We start from the raw sequence: 21,233 nt of genomic DNA, 5'->3' as shown, positions 1-21,233 counted from the left end.
CATTGTAAACAGAGACCAATACTGAACAGAGACCCATAGACTGTGAACAGACCTATACATTGTGAACTGACACCAATATACTGTGAACACAGACCCATACACTGTGAACAGAGACCAAAACATTGTCATCAGAGGCCAATAGACTGAACAGAGACCCATAGTACTGTGAACACAGACCCGTACACTGTGAACAGCAATTACACACAGTGAACAGAGACCTATACACTGTGAATAGGTGATACTATGTCCAAATGGTATGTCTGCAAACTTATGAGTTTAAATGAAAGTCAAGAGTTTTGTACCTTTTAAAAATTAAAAACTTACAAACTTAGGGCACTAGAAATTAAGAAAACTACTTAGCTGTAAGGCATTATTGCATCATTTGAAACAAGTCCAGTACTGATTAGAAGTAAAAAGATTTCAATGTTCTGATTAAAAAATGTGGTAGGTGTGCAAATTTGGTCATCCTTTAACGTTTTAGTTCTGCATAGGAAAATACATGTAATGCTCACTCGTTTAGGTTTTTCTCCCCCTTAGGAAAGTAATTCCTCTCAAACAGTCAACTTAACTAGACATTAAAATGGCCTGATTGTTGATAAAGAGTACCACGGTATTATTATTCATTTACTTCTTTAACCTATGAAATGCTTGCATATTAATTTTGTTACCAGAGGAGGCTGAGTCCAGTAATAGAGTTTATTGCATGCAATTTGATAGCTGACCTGAAATCTGAGGCTGAGTCCAGTAATAGTGTTTATTGCATGCAATTTGATAGCTGACCTGATATCTGTATCATGTAAATACCTGAAAATCTGATATGATATTATTATTATTATTTTTGATAAACCATACATCTCATGATAACTGAAATGCACACTGAAAGAAGATCTGTAAAAAACTTATTAAAATACGGTAATTTTTGGTATGTGAAATGATTCTTATGATCAATTATTTCTTTAAGAGATTAATTTTCATTCTGTACACATACATAAGTCTGCATGTGACCACTTGATGAACTGTTTATGTTCAAAACATACTACACTATAATTTTTCTAAAGCGAGCCTGTAAAAGGTCTATAACAATACAAGGTTATTCATAAAATACGATAATCTGTCCTCCATTGAGATTTGTAATGTCCTCAAAATTATGCATCTTCGACCAAACATGTACCTTAGTTGTACTGTCTACTTGGACATAAAAACCAGTATTTTGTAAATTACTTTATATTTTTCACTGAAAAGGATAAAACGCTGGATATGATCATGTGACTTTCCCTCAATAACCTGAATACTAGGTTTTTGAATATCAAAACAAATACATTTTGGCACATCAAAACTTACTGATGCCATATCTTAGATTATATGGCTTGATCTCTTACAAGTAAATTATAACAATAATCACGGTTTCATAGAGATTTGTGTCTGACTTCAAGAGGACTGGCTTGTGAAACCAGGTACAAAAGAAGTACATCTGGTGGACCTTTACTTTTGCACAAAGTCCCTTTGCATTGAAACACACAATCACGAAATACGAGTTAAGCATTCACTGAGAGTAAGATATAATCACTTCTGAAAGAGGAAGATAAGTCAAAGTATAACACTGATATGATTTGTCAAAATAGCTTTGCAAAATATATGAGAAAAGGAAACACTAAGTGAACACTTCATTGTCTGGTTTACATGTAATGACCTACTGGTATGCAGCAATACAATCACTATGAGTTCACGACTTATCTGAAGTAAGGTCATGACCTATGACCTGCATTTCTAGTGTTGAATTGATCCTGTTTTGTTATCTTCATTCCTTTTTCTGAAACAGCAACTGCAAGTTATCCTCTTTTGGATGAGTTTTTCCAGATTTGCCGTTGGATACTCCACTGCCATGGATAGGAGCAGGCCGACAGCATAAGACACTGCAGCAACACCAACAAAGTGGAAGGACTGTAAGGGTGGAAAATAGAAGGAACATTAATTCCTGATTTTACTGTATTTGGGAAATTCCCAAATGTGTGATTTTTATTGACTGAACTGCAAGGTTATCTTCTCATGGAAATTAAAGGAACATAGCCAGACTTTGGTAACCTATTTCAAATAAATTTGTTGATTGATTGAGAGAGTAAAGCATGAAGCTGTGTTTTACAAACAGAGTGAAAAACAGAGGAAAATACATGACATTAATAGTGCTTTAAAATATCTTTTTGTACATGAGTTGGTGCAGATAACACACCCAGTCATCTGATAAAATACCTTATTGTGTCAGCACCTAAATATGAAGTTCATAATGAGTATAAAGCAAAAGTCGTCAGTGAGTGAGGTGTTTTGACCAAAAATGAGAAAACTGATCCCAAAAACGTGCAAATTTCATCATTATGTCTGCAAACTTATGAAACGTATTTGATTTCTGTTGGACATAAACAGACAGGTTCAGAGAGGCCAAGAAAATGTGCAGAAAAAATTAAAAAATTCTCAAAACATTTGTATGTGCAAATTTTTATTTAGTTTTGACACAACTTAATGAGGGCATCTCTTTGAAGCTAAATATTGAATTTCAAAGGTGTATGAATTGCAGCATAGGGAAAACAATGTTTTCACAAAATTTGCGGAAACTTGTCTCAAACATTAGCATATGTACATATCACCACTACAGGACAAAATTGAACAAGGTCTTCCTAGGATTCTATGACACAACTTTGATTGCTATTGGACAAACATTTAGCGCATGTTTGAAGAAAATTGAGATAAAATTTCAAATACTAATATATGTAAATTATATGACAATATTCTCAGGCATTATTTGTGGTAAAGAGAAAACAATGTTTTGATCCAGAATCTGAAAGATAGCCTGAAACATTTGCAAATTTCCTTGCTATTTGAATTAACCTGAATGAAGTCAATCCTGGTAATTCACAAACAAAATTTGATATGGGCAATCAGTGTTAGAGAAGGTTTGTGAAAAAAATTGAGCACAGCTCGGGAAAAATTCTTAGTAATTTGAACATGCAAATTTCCTGCTTATTTTAAAACATTGAATACGGTCATCCAAATAAAGCTAAACAACAATTTTGAGAGATTTGTCAAAGAAGAGGAATCAGAGAAAATAATGTTTGACAAACTACGACAAATATAGCAAAAATGCACATGCAAATTCCTAATCATGCTACTATGAACCAATTGATGTTTATCATCCTGCGTGATCAAATATGACTAAGTTTTCTGAGCTGTGGTTTCAGAGGAGGAGGATGAAATTGACAAAAGACAATGGATGATGGACATCACTATCAATCAACCTAACTCTACAGCTCCACCTCTATCAGGGAAGCTAAAAATAGACTTTGCTAATTATATAAATCAAACACTAGAGTTAGCAGACTTTATTCAATGCCACAAAACAGATTTTGCTGACTGTGTAAATGATACCATGCTAGGTTTTCTAATTTCTATCAATAATATAAGGCTATTCACAAAGAACCGAGATTTATGTCTGAGTACATCGTCGAGCGGTGGTATTGTCTGAGACACATAGCGTCGAGGACAATACTGAAGCATACAATGTACGAGGACATAAATCCTGGTATTTTGTGAATAAGTTTATTATTATGCACCTAGTCAAATTTTACCACAATTTGGGGTGTTTTCAGGATGTCTGTCAGGCGCTGCACTGAGTGAGCACAAGTAGACTGGGAATGTGTTCAGCACGTCTGCTAAGCACATATACGGTCTGCATAGAACAAAATTTCTACCCACACAGTGCAGTACACATGGTAGAATTTGTAGGTCAGCAGCATAATGTCACTCAAATTCACAGGTTTTGGAATGACCATCATTCACTACGTGAAGAAATAAATGTACTTTTTTTTGTAAAAAATGTAAAATCTCTTATTTCATCCCGTGTTGATGTAAAGGTGTTATGAGGTCAAAGGTCAAGTAGTGTCCAATAACGTGTCAAAGTTCTTGGACTCCGCGTCCTCTGATACCGAAACTTACTGTACAATAAAACCCCATAGGTTACAGACACAGGTGTGTCTCGATAAATCTGCAGGCAGGGGTAGGCCACAATCACCGATTGGTTGACAATACTTACTATTACGTTGGGTTTGAAATGAGCTGGTGAGGTGAATTGGAAAACCATGAAATCTAAGACCATTGGGTGTAGAAGATATGCTGTATATGTCAGGCGGCTCAATGGAATCCAAAAACTCGATGACAACAGATCATTTACAGCTCCTGTAAATAATGACATTCAAATTTGTCCTTAATGATGTTTCCTTCATTTACATATAAAATGCCACCAAATCTTGATAGCATCTTAAGAGACTAGATAGCATCTTAAGAGACTAGCTGTTTAATGTCTCAAAACGTTGCTTTCTTATTGATCAGACATTGCAGGATAGCTTCATTGCAAATACGTTTGACGCACTCTACACCCCATCTTATGAAATTTATGAATCAAGAAAATAATAGCTGGAAATTTCACATACCAGATGTAAAGCTGTACTTGTAACTTGTAAATTGGTTTGTGTTGAAGAGCACATTCTATTGTCACTTGCTCATCAATAAAGCCTTTATGTACATGGCATACTTGTGACAAATGTCGGAGGATGACAATCTATGACCAGTGGATATTGCAGATATTAAATCTTACCTGAGAGTCCATGTTGACAGGCAAAGACAACCCATGCTAGTGCTATTCCCCATGCAAATCTACTGAACATTGCATACATAATGTTTCCAGCTTGGCTCAGTTCATGTCCGTGTGTAGTGCCATAGAGTCCATACACTACAGTCACGCCAATGGCTGTTGCCAGGGCCCAAGCTAGAGATGCCCATATCTGGGAAGTCAAAAAGCATGGTATAAAATTGTGGATGCTTCCATCATATGCTGGCAATCGACTATGGGCAAAAAGGGCTCTAAACAGTCAGTGCAGCGCACCTATCGGGCAATGCTTTCGGCTGGTTGTTAATGACGGCAGCAAAAATTTTATCGATTCCATTTCAATAAAATATAGATCGAAATCTGCTCGCTTGCCACTCCTATATTCAGGTTACATCATGATTTTTTTTATAACAGCCTGTATATATTGACTTATGTACCATAAAATCAATGTATCTGTTGTTTTCTTGCACTCAAATTGAATCGAAGACAGTTTGTTTAGTATTGGTGATACTTTTATGTCTCAGCGTATTTTGGCGCTCTTTGGACAAGTTTGGCGCCATGCGATCCGCGGGTATGCAACACAACATTGTATCAATTTGCAACAAAAGAATATCGATCGATAACGTTCACTACACGTTCACAGTGGAGACTCTACACCAGTTCGCTTCCGTTTCGTGTTATTTTTACCAATTTACTGCGATGTTCATGGTTCATATTCACCCAAATTTTGTATAAAAGACAACAACTTGACAGGTATTTGGTCTGTTCAATTTAGGAGACACTTGCTGATTAATTTGCGTCAATTTCAGACCCTTGTTCTGCACATGTAAACGCCGTCAGATCGCCATATTGTTGACGGCAACAGTATATTTCAGTGATCAGAATAAATAGAATGGCAATAAAACATTTTACGAAGAAATTCAGAAATTTAAAACGATACGATTTTTGCTTATAAGTCAAAGGATAACCGTGCCAATTTCATTATCATTGGTTCAGAATTGAAAAATTTGAACTGGCAAGAAGTGTGCAATCTGTTCGGTCGATCGGACGCGCATAAACGCCATTGTTTTCTGTTTGAATCGAGATTATTCGGCACATCGTAAAATGAAAAATACATCTGCCGGACCAATTTTTCATTTCGCTGTTATTTCTCACAATATTTGAGATTAAGCATCTCATGAAGGTTAACTAAAACTCTATGGTTTTAGTTTTTTAAATTTCCCTCTTATTTTTATGAAATGATGAGTTTACGATCTTTTGTGCTGTTGGCCGGTTTTCGCCTATTTTTGCATAGAGTTTTTTTGCTTCCGTATTTTAAGAATTCCTTCATGAAATTATTGCCGAAATATCATAATGGACAGAGGAACATATGAGGAAATGGAATCTGCATCTCTTTCCTGAATATTTAGCTGTGCGGCTAGGAAATTCCGCGAAGTTTTCAACATTACACTTAAGCTTGATTTGGCTCTCTTTACGCTCATTCAGCGTATGTGCGGCAAAAAATTGTCACATGTTGAGTGAACAAAATAGAGGCCGTTTTGCCCACAGCGAATGGACATTTTTATGTTACTGTCAAAAAATTGTGTATGAGCTCCTATTAAAAATGAGAGGTAATAACCTAAAATGAAAACTACTCATACACAGAAACATAAGATATCTTATTTTTTTTTATTTCAACCCTCTGGCTATGTTTCCCCAGCATGTTAGGTTTCCCAAGATGCAGCACAAATCATCACATGAGGATCACCCTTGCCACCACAGAGGGCGCTATGAAAATTCACACCTCGTAGTGTAGTGTGCATGCCGCCCTGGATGATATCCCAGAATCCACCACTTCATCTTCACTTAAAAATGACGGCCATCTAGCTATACCGCGGTAAATACGCTAAATTTTCAAACTAATTTTAAGAGTCACTGTGTATTTTCTAGTAAACTCATTTTCATGCCAACGACATTTTATTGCCTGATGTACAAGGCAGTGGTATTTTTTTACGAATTTTCATTAGTTCTACGCATGAATTTTTGATTAAAAAATTGATGCTTTGTAAAGTTTGGTCAAACATCCAATGTATTCACTTTTCCCCGAACGTTTTTTGATGAAAGTCGTATGGTCAACCCAGTCAATGTAGTATCATTCGACTCTTAATGGTACGAAATGTGTCAAACTGTCAGCCGACCCCTATCGACCCCTAGCGTTTTCACGTAATGGGGGCTTTCTTTCTGCCTACTTTTAGCAATTTTCTAAAATGTGGACGCCTTATGTAAACATAGCCAGGCCGCTAGGCCTATTAGCTGGGGCCGGGGCAGCAGGTCACCTCGACCCCGTCTGTTTCGACCCAAGTATTCACACCCTCTTGTCGTTGTTTGTGGTCAGATCAATCCCGGTGCCTTAGTCACTTCGACCTCAGTCACTTTTCATGTTACATGTACCTGACAACGTTTTACTGAGTACATTATGCAACTTGTTTCTGTGAGAAAAGCTGCTTGCTTCGAATTCGCTACAACAATCTGATACTTGTGGGAGGCCTGGGGTACCCCGGCCGCATTGTCATTTACTGACTAGGGAACGTGTCTCACTGAAGTGGGAATGGATAAAGCATGTCATTTACTGATTTTTGGAAATAAGGCATTCGTCATTATCGCAATTGCTTGCCATATGCGGCAAGATTGGATGAGCGAAGCCGATCCGCTCGCCTCGGTGTCTTGACGCCAAATGAGCCTATTTCCGGTTTAGGCGTTGGCCTTACAGCAATGCATTATATGATATCTTCCAGGGCGGCGTGTGTAGTGTGCAAAAGCACTGACCCATTATTAGTACAGCTCTTTTGTGTATTCAATGACCTTTTATGCTTGTTTCAGATGATCTCATGTGAGACTGCAGAAAATGTAAATTTTCCTATGTTTTGCAGAATATTTACAGCAATTGGTTTTGCAATGTATCTTGAACAGCACAGTTCAAATCAAAGAATATTAATGTATTGTACATTTTCATACAAAGTTCATAATTGTGCAGGTTGAAGTACGATAAATTACATGATCAAACAGCTTAACAGACTATAGACTGATCCCTGTCCATCCACTGTACACTGTACACTCACATAAATTTCCATTCATTTAATGCTACATCATAATTCCTGGTACTTTCTAACACTCTTAACAGCATTTTAAACTGTTTTCCAGCCATGCATGGCCACATACATGTGCCACAGCAGCAAATATTAAAGTATTGAGGCATTTTGCTGTGTATAACTTTGTGTTTCTCACTGCTTTCTACTGCACACAAATCAAACAAAGGTATTTTAATGTCAATACAACACGATCTCTGTGTATACAAATTACAATGCATAATGGGTATTTTCATGAACTGTGGAAGAGTCAAAGTATGCCACTGAAAAAGAAGAAGTTGCACCAAAAATTGGGTAGTAAACAAATTTCATTAATATGTCTTAATTTTGCAGGACGATAAAAATGTGCAAATCTTAATATTTGTTAACGTATACTTACAGGTGACAATGAGATTTTGATACTTTTTGTTCTGATTTTTTGCAAGGCATATCCTACAGCCATTCCAACTAGATACGGAGCAATGCGACAGTATGGCTTGATGTACACATAGTCTGGGTAAGTTGGGGTATTTGCGTTGGAACTGTGAAAACAAAAAGTAAGTGTGTCACTCTGCGTTACTAAAATGAACTGTACATTATTTATGACATCAATTGTTCATCGGAAGTGTTACTCTGGGGATGTGTCATAGTGCACATACCATATGAAACGTTGTAGAAATGCAAACAACACATTGTCAGAAAATTTTGTGAGAATTTGAACAAATCTGAATTAAATTTTTTCTGGGAAGCAGAATAATAAATACCAAACTGTTTAACAAGCAACATACAAAACAAAAAGTTTTTCATGAAAGTGAAACAAATATAACCAGATCACCATCAGACAGTGTACACTACATATCAAGACTGGTCGATGGAAAGTTTTGAAGGAATGACAAGAATTCACAAAAAGAGGAAGAAAAACATTCATTATACATGACATGTATAATGAATTTTTTTCTTCCTCTTTTTATAAAAATATAAACATACAGCACATCATGATCACAGTTAATGAAGTTGGCACCTTTTTACTGTGATAGTACTCTCAGTGTTGCAGCCTAGAATTTTAATGGAGGGGACACTGTCCCACTACCGTTTATTGTTGTGGTGGACAGTTTAACATTTTGGGGACAACATGCATGAACCGTCAATCAAATTTTGTATGATTTTGTAAAAAAATTAGTTTCACTAAACAAAATTCAAGCTTGACTGCGTCGCTACAAGTATGTTTGAATTTCAGGCGAATAATTGTAACTTTATACTATGCTGCCAATCAGAGCTAAGTCTGACTACAAGCAAGTTATAAAATCAAGTGCAGCGTTTTATACTTTTAATCATAGCTCTGAAAGTATGTAAATGTAAGCCTCAAAAATAATCTTGTAAAACAAAGGTCATCGTCAGTGACAGATAATATTGCTTGCATACTACCGGTACACCCAACACAGTCGACTCATGGGTGCACCTGAGGTGACCCGTAGTACCGTATGCAAGAGTGTCCATTTTGAGACATTGCCGCAAGGGTGAGTCCTGGCTGCAACACTGGCACTTTTATAAAATCTGAACCACCGACACTGGTTACTTTTTCAGCATTTTCTCTGGTGGAAATTTGAACAGCAATTTTCATTTGGATGTATAAAGTAATAATTGATGATTTATCAATACTTCATGAAAATAAAAACTTCCCTAACTTGATAATGGCAACTTTTAACAAACATTCAGAAATGAAATGGTTTAAATTCCAGCTCAATAATGCGTGGCTATAAAGAGGTCAAACACTCTAACTTTACAAAATTATGTAGAATTTAATGTTACTTGTGTTCCAAACCATGGAAATGGCTGACAAAGACTACTGGTGCAGATGACAATAAACACAATAAAAGCAATAAAGACAATGAACACAATAAACACAACAAATACAAATGAAAACAAAAACAATCAACATAATAAATACAATGAACATAAAAACAATAAAAATAAACAAAAAGAAATTAACACAATGAACACAACAGAATAAACAATGAAAACTAAAAATGACAAAATTAATACAACATATACAAGGTAAATACAAATAACACAACAAACAGAATAAGCACAATAAACATATTAAACATAATAAAAACAATACAAACAACAAACACAATAAACACAATGAACACAACATGCAGAATAGAGATGATATACACAATATAGCAATCAAAACAAACATGATAAATACAATAAACAAATCTGATTTACCCTCCTGCGGCTCCTCCTTCACCAGACAAGAAATTGACAACAAAACCATAATGACCCATAATGGCACCAGTAACTGCAAACGATGCACTTAACACAGTAAACAAGATTCCAAAACCAACAGTTGCCGATCTGAAAAAAGAGATCGTATGCAGATGAAAAAATCTTTCCTCAGGACTTAAATTATTTTGTGATACATTACCATACAATTACTGAAAGACAAGTGATTACTACAGACACTGAGTCTTTCGTTTTACCAAAGTTGAATTTATTACAATGCTATAAAACATTGCACCAGCTTTTAAATATGAAGACTACATCGTCAGTATATAATTTGTAATTTTCAAATTATCCTTGATACACTCAGTGTGACAGTTTTCGGACAGGGTAGTTAATTTTGCCTAAAGACGTTTCATAAATGACAACCAGTACAAAATCTTATTACCATATCTTTCGAAACTTTATTGTGTTTATCCTCAAACTGTTAACACCACGGAAGTGGTATTTAGGGGTCAAAGTTGCCAAATTGTTGACCCCATGTAGATGTGTAGAAATTGGACTGCTATCTCAGTAATCGGACATCATATAGGGGCTAAATATTGATAGTTTGAAATTTCAAACCCCCCATTTCCAATTTCGATGTGTTTAGAAAACTTTTTGTAAAAATGTCGTGATAAATTAGCTACGTTTAATTCATGGACGACGCAACTATATTTCGACGTGTGTGGTGCTTAGATATCGGACATGGGCTGTCCCCGTGTGTTGCATTCAACACCTTGTATCGTACGGTGTGGCTAACTTCGCCAAGTTTGTAGCGCCTGGAATAGCTTCTACCGAAAAAGAACTATCCAAAACGGGACAGCAGAGTCACCTGACTTAATATGCTGTCATACGACTTTTAAAACGCTATCAATACAGAGTGAAGTGAGTACAACGAACAGCATGTCGTTAAATGTCCGAAAACTGAGGTTGTCCCAAAACTGTCACACTGAGTGTATATGTTTACATTTAGGGGATTTTAAAAACTTTAATGCAAGAAGTCTTTTGAATCATCTGCTTTTATTACATTAAATCAATGGGAAAGTAAAGTACACATTCTGTGAATAATCAGACAGATGTGGGGTCAGTACACTATAAAGCAGTAGTCAATATCTCTACTGTGACAATAGCTGTCAAGGAATTTCACTGACAGGAGTACATACAATATGGAATACTCACTTGAACAACGGTAAAATTATCAGTGGTGTGATTACATAGAACTGCCAATCATTCGCCAAGTACCACGTCCATCCAATACACTGTTAAAACAAAACAGAAAAGAGATCAAAGTCTTGGTATGAGGAAAGAAATCCGCTCTAATGCACAATTCAATTGTTGTGAATGTAGATGAAATCACACAAGATTGTCAGTAAATAATCTAATATACATGTACGGTATAACCTTAACATGATGAATCATTTTTTAATCATAAAGAATTCATGCACATTATATCTCAAAGATTACAGCTATGATTCAACTATGTCATATTTTCATACTCAGAGGTTCAAATTCTGATATGACCCCTCCCTGCCACATCCTCTCCCCACCTTCTCATACACCCCTCCCCCCAAAAATGAACACTTAGAAAGCACAGAGGCTTTTATTATCAGTTATACAATGTATTTATATCTTCATGTACTTTTGAAGTCTATCATGAAAATTTTTTTTAAGAATCCTCATATATACATAAACAGAGAATGCTCTTCACAACTATTTCTTGAAAACAAAAGATTTTTAAGAGGAAGCTGAATGTAAGTGGAATTTGTAATCAAATCAAAATGTGAATCATGAAGTACTTAATCAAAATTGAAGCAGCAGATACTCTATCTCATTATTTTGACAAACTGAATCCTTTCATTCTCATTTCTGAATGGATAGATCCTACTCTGCCACCCCCATTTCTGAATGAAGAGGTCAAACAAAGCAACCCCCAGTTCGGAATGGAGAGGTCCAACAGTGCAGAAGAACACATCAAGGTCACACCAACATTTGAACATTTGGTGTACAAAGGGTTGAATTGAAAACAATGATTTGTGTCTTCCTACCTCCTCTGTGAGAGAATTTGGTACAAAATTATTGATATATAGCAAAGTGCTCCACCAATATTTTTCACAATATGGTTTTGGAAGCATTGTAAACCACAATGGTCCCTGACCAGTCCAGGGATGTATATACATCCACAGTAAAATAGCCATTGCCAATGTAGGCGTCAATCTGGTGAAAAAAGGAAATTTGAAATGTTGAGTTTGATGACAGACTACAGGTGTGATGAAAATCACCAATTTCTCTTTGCTGAGATTTCAGACACAACTTTGTAACTTGGTTATAAAATTGAATTAAAGGGGTGTTCTAGTAAAATATGACAAAGCGTTGTCAACATTATAAGAAAACAGTTAATTGAATAGATCAAAATGAGAGATTTCATAAAAGATTGAAATAACTGTTTTGGTGTCTTACCTCCAATATCTATGGAAATAGAATTTGAACCACGGTAGCCGACCATTGGTTCTTTCCAGCGTGTCCATTGCAAGGTATGTCACCAACAAACCACTGAAAAAAACATGACAATAAATACAATGTTTTCAAAAAGATGACAAAGAGAGGAGTATATCTGCTATTTAACTTTACAATCTGCTCTGCAAAGTCACTGACAATGTTCTCTGTTAATTCTTGTTATTGCATTTTGAAATTTATTTTTGGTATAATGCACATAAGTGCATTTGCATTATACAAGTGAAAACTTGATAGGAGCCAGAGACACCAGGTACCGGTATATAAATGTGAGATAAAACAATCAGGGTGGGTAATATTTTCTTGAGGCAAAGTTACCTAGATGTAGCTGGTTTCCAACATATTAAGTGGTTATCACTTGTCATTAAAGCCCCAATAGCTACAAATTTTATGCATTATTTTCCTGATTTTATTTTCAAACCAAAATTGGTTTGTGTAAATGTGCTAACTGAAAGATGTGTATAGAAGTATCACTGCTCGCTGATTTGGACCATGCCTTCACATTTTAACAGGCTGAATAATAAACGAGTGCCGCACTCATAAAATGGCGCCCCACTATCACAATAATGACTTTACCTTACCTCAAGAAAAAGAATGTATCCACTGAGAAAAATGCATTATTAATGACTTGGAAGGTGAAGTCTTTAAGAATTGAAGAACCAGTGATGTAGTTATCTGCAAAAAGAGTGCCAAAGGTTAAATAAAGTTCAAGAACATTTATCACCAGAAACCTTATTGTGGAACTGAATTCTTAGTCATTGCTCAAACGACCACTGCACTGTGTCAGTGATTATCTATAATACTGAAGTGATGGCTACAGAATTTCTTGAGTACTGTACTGACTGTCAGCATAGCACTGTACTAACGGTCACCACAGCATTGTATTGACTGTCACTGACTGTCACCCAAGCACAGTCTTGGCAGTCTTGACAGGATCTACAGCACTGTACATGTAGTTACTAGAACTCTGTATTGGCAGGTAATAGAATACCATCTTGTTTGTCAAATGAGCACTGTCTGAACTGATACAGGAAGCTTCATACCGTAGATGGTCACAAGAATGCTGTATTTACAGTCAATGCAATATACATGTAGGCACCAGGATATTGCCTTACCGGGTACAGTATTGCAATGGCTGTCACTACATCACGATGGACCATCAACAACTTGTATTGTAGTGACTGTATTAACTAGAACATTGCATTGTCAATATACAGTAGTTCTGTAGTGATAGTTATATCAGATAGCACACTGTATTTACATGTACTTTCACTTGAAGTGCTGTAACTACACTGTATGGCATTACATGAACAGTCACTTGAGCATGAAATTGACATTTACTGGAACAGTGAGCCTTCAGTCCATACTACACACAGTCTCTTTTTTTCACATCATCTCTGGAAAGCCCAAATTTACACTATAGGACAGTGTTAACAACATACTCACCAAGGGGGACCAGTGAATGCCAAAGAAATGAGTGACCAAGTATGACCCACAACATGCTGAGTACACGAATTCCATGCAAACAACGTATTGCCTTCTTTGGTTGGCTGGTATCCATGATCTTGGCAACATTGCGATTCAATGCAAAGCAAAGAAAGAATTCTTGAAGGAAATCTGATGGAAAAACAAACAGATGGAATTACAGTCAGTGAGTTGAATGTGAGGTAAATCATTGAACTAATCAAAAAAGTCGAGAAGGTAGACGTCTAAAACTGTATCATGGTTACATAGTAAATGATGAAGAGTAAACTGTCCCCAGAGTAAGTTGGATTTCTAGTTGTTTAATTTTTTAACACCCAACAAAACTGTACATCACATTGATGTTTCAAATGCAATCAGTCATTTCTTTTCATTTGCCTTGCTCCTCACAATTTCCTAAAGAAAAAGTGCTCTTACAGTCTTACTGTTGTACGGAGAAAATGTTGATTTACGAGTAACTTCACACTTCAGCAGGAGATTGATTAAAATGTGCTTTGACACATTAAATATTGAAAGCAATTTTGTCCAGGTTTTGCTGTTTAAATCAAATTAAAGATAGCTTTTTTGTTTTACAATTTGTTCATAAATACTCACTGGTATTTTCCTCATTACTGGCAAAGTACACATGTGGTTCTCCATTTTGAGTTCTAGTTGAATTGGCTAATAGTTTAGCTGTTTCATCATCACCACCATCTTCTTGGTAACTCTTATCAATGAGAGGCAGGCCACTTCTACGTCTCGCTGCGTATTGTAGATAGATATCTAGAAACCATCCAATCAACATCAAGGATGCAAGTATGCAGCACAAAACACTGAAATAAAGGAGTTTTATTGTAAGAATTTGATTTGATCAAATGAATGTTGAACTCCAGAAAAAAAATAATGTGCTTGATGAATTTGAGAAAATGCATTTTTATTGCTTTATTTGCTTTATTGGTTGTACTCAGATGTCACTTCGAGAAAAACAATTCAAAGAAATTTGCAAAAGTCAATAATAGCAAAAGCCATTTAGGATACTTTCTCAATTGTTGTACACTGAAATCTTATTGTTTGCCATCTTGTAATAAAGATTGAAAGTGGTGTTTACAACCGACACCTCGGTTTATGGCGATATTAAAATGACATGCTAATATTCTGTGAAAATGAAAAATTAGTTTTGAAGCGAAATTTCTGATTTGTATATTACTTTACTCTTTCCTTGGCATTACAATCCAGACTAGTACCTCAACTCATACATGTATTCCCCTTGACTATGAGTGCAACAAATTGAGCTGTTACAAAAGTTAATGCATTTTACAAAATTCAGCCAGACACAGTAATGATAAGTTTTTTTGGCTATCATAATAGTTGTACTTGTAAACCTGGCATGATAGCTTGTGTCAGAAACAAAGTAGTGACAAAAAACTAGTGCCAGAAACCAGGAATGATAACTAGCACTAGTAAACCAAACATGATAACTGCTGCTAGTAAACCTAGCTGCTAGTAAACCTATCATTGCTTGTAAACCAAACATGATAACTGGTGCCAGTAAACCTAGCAAGATAAGTTGTTGAATACACTATCAATTGTATGAATTTGCTAGGCCCTTTTTCACTTACTACATGTACCTTCTAAATTGGGGATCCAACTATTTTCATCTTTGAAGGGAAAGTGCTTGGTAGGGAGGCATTGGTGTTCATAGAATATGAAAATGTAAATATAGTTGAAACAAAATGCAATGATGTAGAATTACTTACACCGTCAAGTAGAAGCCAATGCTGTGGGGCTTTGGAGGGTCTTTGGCACATGCTACTGGTATACCACTTGGGGGCACAGATACAGCTGCTTCTGTTCCTAAAATTTCTATGTCATGCAAGTGTGCAAACGGTAGGAAAAAATATGTTATTTTATTGGATTTAATAATATGATGCACTTTGTAAAATAACTCACTCTAACAAGGACAGTTGTAGTTACAGTTTTCAAACTGACAGATTTCAGACAATAGAAGCAGGAATAGAATTTTCAAATTATTGGTGAACTTCCCCTTTAATTATTTTACAAAACGCCATGATTTTGATAATATTGAATGCCCAGTCACTGCAGTGTAAATTAATTAATGGAAGCAATTATCAAATACTGTTTGCAACAAATGAATTCACTACTGTATGTTATCAAACAATGAGAACACATTTCCTGATGGATAACTTTGGAAATTATGATATGGAAATACCCAGAGTTCATTTTGTGTATTTAATTCAAAAATCCAAATTAACAACAGTAGACAGAGCAATTCTTCTTGTTTTCATTTATATATTTTTGTTGAATGTTGAAAACTCACCACCAATGAAGAGATCTAAAGTATTAGCAACATCTGTTTCATTGCACTCTGTCACAGTGCACAAACCCCACTGTACTGGTACAGTCTGAAATGAGAAGACATAACTTCTATTAATGATCAATATGTATTTATCTGTTGACTGCTATTAAATCATTTTATTAACATTCAATTAAGTTTCTCTCTTTACCTTTTTGAAAGCGTTTTTATTTCTTAAAAAAATAAAATGACCAGTGGTTCCTTTGAGGAATATCGTATAAAGCTACTGGTAGTACTGTACATACACTCGGTTCAAATCAGTGATTTGGTAAAATAAAGTCATTTCAACAAGTCATTACGCATAATTTAGTGTTACTTTTTATGTGAAACACTTTGACATGAGTTTGAGGTTGAGTTCAACTCAATAAGACTATACGGTTTTGACTGAGTTGTACGAAAGTGTAACATCTGTGCATGTCTAGGGTGAATGAATGCTCTAAGTTTATGCCAGCAACCTTGTGATAACTTCACTTCATTGCAAGAACTCCACTACATCACAATAACTCTACAACACCGCATTGAAAAATTTCTTTCATGCACAGACTTGTACCAAGTCTACTGATACCTGTAGTGTGACATGAAATCTACAAATATCTGTGTTTCATGAAGAGCTTTTGAATAAAACAAGGTACACCACTCAGGTCTAAATAAGCTATTTTGCTATTAATAAAGGCAAAAGTTCAAAGATTCTCAAAATAGGAAATGATTAGGAAGGAAATGGTTTACATGGTCCAGGGTTCGCGGTAGAGGTCGCCACAGTCGCAAAATGCGACTAAAACTTGTTTGTGGCGAACAAAAACCCATCGGCATTCGCCACGATCTCAAAAGCGTGGCGACAGCTGATTTCGTCGAAATTGATAAAACTAAGCAGTCCAAATCTTAATGCTTTTCCACTGATATGCTAAAGACAACATAAAAAAACTCTTTATTTAAAGCGCTTACTTGAAATTGTAAAGGAAGACAAAATATTACAATTACATTCTCGCGATCTCCATGAACTGGCCTTCCGATCACGTTGATACTGAGATAGACAACCATAGCCAAAAGCAGCAAAACTCAGCGACAATTCTGAGCTTTATTGACACAGTATTTCATATCGCAGTATCAAATCAAACTGATTACACAATCCCTGGATCAGCGACATTTTAGTGAAATTTCCACATTATTCATAACTTGTAAAAAGTAAACGTGAAACAAAGACGTCGTGTATGCTGTCGATCAACAGCATTGTGTGAACCGTAAACCAGCTGGCATGGCATGTGCATTGACTGCACATGATAAAAGCAAGTCGACATTGCAATATCAAACGGTCTACATCTTGTGAAAACAACGACGTAGCAGTGAAAGTTGTAATAGTCACCGGTAAAAACTCTTCACTGATGAAGTGATAATAGCGTCAAACAAATGAAATTGCATATTTAGAGAAGGAAAACCAACGTCGCATCGTGGCCTTGAGTGAGAATAAACAATGGCGGATGTGCGGAGTGGGACTATTCTCTATTTAGGTAATGGGGGTACGGAGGGACACAGATTCATGAAGGTACTGGCAAAACGTGCCATTTTCCTGGCGATGCTGTCGCGGGAACTTCAATGTCCCATTGTTGTAACACCTTTTCAATAGTTTTTCTGATCGGAAAAGTAATCTTATTAACTGTAATGATCTATTATACGCTCATCACCTTTCTGTATCGGGGTTTAACTAGGGTAAGAGCACATAAAGTAAAGTGAAGTAAGCCTTTATTGAAATCCTATCCCCATTGGGGATCTTGATCATAAAGTTCAATACAGGTTTTGCAAAATCAACAACAAAAGAGTATATATAGATGAGGATGTAACATGTTCATCAATATTTTACTCTTTTTCATTTTTATTTTGGTCTGAGTTCAAACAATTTTCCCAAATCACATAATGATGATTTGTCTGTTCTTGAAAAATGTTTATAAGGTCTTGTGTGTCTCTGAATGTGTTTTTACAAATGTTTTAATTAGTTTACTTAAACATCATGTCTACTGTCTGTGTAGCCTTTGCAGTGAAAAAAAATGTATAACCTCATTTATCTCTTATATATATCTATATATATATATATATATATATATATATATATATATATATAAATAATGTAAAACCTCACTTATCTCATATATATATATATATATATATATATATATATATATATATATATATATATATATATATATATATATATATATATATATAAGGGATGCTGGAGAATTGATTTTACAATGTCATCTCTACAACGTTGTTTCGTGAGTTGCGAAATCATAACTTGTAAAAAGTAAACGTGAAACAAAGACGTCGTGTATTCGCGACTCACGAAACAACGTTGTAGAGATGAAATTGTAAAATCAATTCTCCAGCATCCCTTATATATCTCGCTCTACTTTTGTATTGAGCACTTTGTATCGGACAAGTCGAACCGCATACTTCGTATATATATATATTATATATATATATATATATATATATATATATATATATATATATATATATATATATATATTTATGTATATGTGTATGTATTTATGAATGTATCACATCAAAAACTTGAAGACTGAAATATGTTTCTACCAGTATTTAGTATGTGTGGCTAATGAAAGTTGCGTGTTGCTAATTAAATTAGGACCAAATTAGCCACACTGAGTAAGTGTGGCTACTAACTTGAAAATCCTTGTACCGCTAACCCTGAAATGTGAGACTAAACAAAGGTTCCTTTGTTTAAATCTTGCCTTATACACAGCTGTGTGAACTTCTGTCTGGTTTTCGAACAGATAATGCCAAATCAACAAAAGTTCTTAAATTGTGCGGATTATCAACTATTTCAACAACGGATAACCAAAGTTTTTCACCTGAAAAGTCTATGTACATGTACAATGGCATTTACAATGGCATTTGGCACTGCATTTTATTAGATACTGGAGCATTCGGCCACTTGGCTCTGACATAAAACTTGATCGCGTACGGTACATTATTACCATTATTCCCACCACTCAGCTCTGCCAATAGCCTTTCTACTTCACAACTACCGGTACATGTACATTGCCCCAACACTGACTTGATCCCATCAACAACTACAATCCCTCTACTTAGCCATACCACTACATCACATGGCTCCACAAGTGACTTGCCACTATTCTAAAATGTAGCTGAACTTGACCATAGTACTCTCACATTGCCATCATCTTGATATCTACTTTACTGGCAACATTGAAATGATGGAAATACAACTACACGTATAACGTCCATTTTTAAAGAAATACCATAGTGTGAATTCAATGTACATATCTACACATATATTAAAACATATTTTATCGTGTCAGTGATCACATTTGAATATGATATCATGCACAGATCATTTATCATTTATTTCATGATTCATAGAACACCATTTTGTTTGCATTGGCAGTTTTTCTTAGACAAATAACAAATGTGTCATTTGCCAAAAGGAAATGCTACTTCATACATTTATGACTAGAAGTTTTAGTAAAACTTAATATTTTTGTTCAAGTGAGAGAAAACATTCTATTTCTCTCCCTTTTTAAAGTGGTTTCAACCAATCTTACAGTAATTTGTACTGTGACAAAATGGTGAAATTCAAATTGAATGCAAAGTATGTTTCCTGTACCATACATCCATGTACCGTAATAGGTGGGTTTGTATACAGGAACTTTCTTATTATTTTTAATTATTGTGCCAAAGGCAAACTAACAACATTTGGTATTTCACATTCTTTTTAAATGAAAAATATTTAGGGTTAGTGTGTTTAAAAGTTGGTAGAACAAGTTTACATAAAATATTTTTTTTATTTTGTCCCACAGAATAAAAGATGCACATAATTGCTTGACCTGACTTACAAAACCTAAACTTTGAGTCACTTTGCTACTTTCCACTGTTTTCAATGATAAAAATTTCACCAAACAATCATTGAAGGAAGGCAGATCACATTTCTACTTTAAATAATGATACACATTGATCAAAGTGCATCATTTGAATGTCAAAACAATGGTTGGGTATCTGTGTAGCATTACCTGGGTTAGATATACCTTCCGAAGTGGTTCTGAAGCGTTTCAGATTTGAGACGGTTTAGTCGGCCCGACCTGAGCCGTTGTAGGGATTAACTCTATCCGCAAATCGCTGTGTGGACGGACCGAGCCGCTTCAGAGGCGTTTCAAACGCCCTCACGCGACAGGTATTTGTAACATAAACAAACAACAACCAACATACAATATTCACGTTGGTCATGGCTGCCGAACACAGCTCTATACATCTCGTGGAAATAACTGGTCAGACGACCGAATAGGTTTGCTGATCTGAGTCTCGGCAGACGAAAGCATTCAAAGAATGCTAAAGAGAATGTGTCGCAACAGCCTCGTGTACAAAAAAATTGCAGAAAAGGATCTACAGAGAGGTTTAAACCGGACAGCAGATCAGTGCCACTGCAAGCTCAAGGCACTGAAGCTAAAATACAAAGAAGTTGTCGACAGCAACAGGCCATGAAGGCGCGACTTTGCACAATTTTTAAATATCGGATATTTACAATCTAGTATCGCAGTTTGACATATCGACGATTTCGGGACTAATATCTATACTAGACGATACTAGAATGAACTGTGGTTGTTCCATGGGAAGCCGCGTCTATGAAATTGCCGATATTTACCGGCGATTTGGGGACTCTAATATCGATACTATGACAGAACCCCATGGACGATACTAGATTCATTCAAATCGCGCATAAATATCCGATATATATATCAGAGATTTCACCGTCTTACAGTTCTGGCCAAACCCGACTTCCAAGGACTGACTCTAGCTTCGATACCAGCGATACTAGAATCTGTCAAAT

The 21,233-nt window shown here is 35.6% G+C and overlaps 1 protein-coding gene across 1 annotated transcript in view; it reads right to left on the bottom strand.

Annotated features, from left to right (window-relative positions):
• Positions 1-610: 610 nt before the first annotated feature.
• Positions 611-21,233, bottom strand: part of LOC139148468 (nose resistant to fluoxetine protein 6-like) — a 44,427-nt gene continuing 23,804 nt past the window's right edge. The window contains exons 3-15 of the mRNA XM_070719930.1: positions 16,337-16,421; positions 15,756-15,861; positions 14,614-14,831; positions 13,984-14,154; positions 13,119-13,212; positions 12,484-12,576; positions 12,072-12,240; positions 11,206-11,285; positions 9,991-10,119; positions 8,159-8,300; positions 4,643-4,829; positions 4,082-4,224; positions 611-1,941 (exon numbers count right to left, since the gene is read on the bottom strand). Of these exons, the coding sequence (XP_070576031.1) occupies positions 1,768-1,941; positions 4,082-4,224; positions 4,643-4,829; positions 8,159-8,300; positions 9,991-10,119; positions 11,206-11,285; positions 12,072-12,240; positions 12,484-12,576; positions 13,119-13,212; positions 13,984-14,154; positions 14,614-14,831; positions 15,756-15,861; positions 16,337-16,421 (1,791 nt within the window). The 3' untranslated portion in view covers positions 611-1,767. The remainder of the gene's footprint in view (positions 1,942-4,081; positions 4,225-4,642; positions 4,830-8,158; positions 8,301-9,990; positions 10,120-11,205; positions 11,286-12,071; positions 12,241-12,483; positions 12,577-13,118; positions 13,213-13,983; positions 14,155-14,613; positions 14,832-15,755; positions 15,862-16,336; positions 16,422-21,233) is intronic.

The sequence above is a fragment of the Ptychodera flava genome, chromosome 13, assembly GCF_041260155.1.
Source record: "Ptychodera flava strain L36383 chromosome 13, AS_Pfla_20210202, whole genome shotgun sequence".
Classification (NCBI taxonomy): domain Eukaryota; kingdom Metazoa; phylum Hemichordata; class Enteropneusta; family Ptychoderidae; genus Ptychodera; species Ptychodera flava.
The sequence above is the reverse complement of the archived record's forward strand: the minus strand, read 5'-3'. Positions and strand labels throughout refer to the sequence as shown.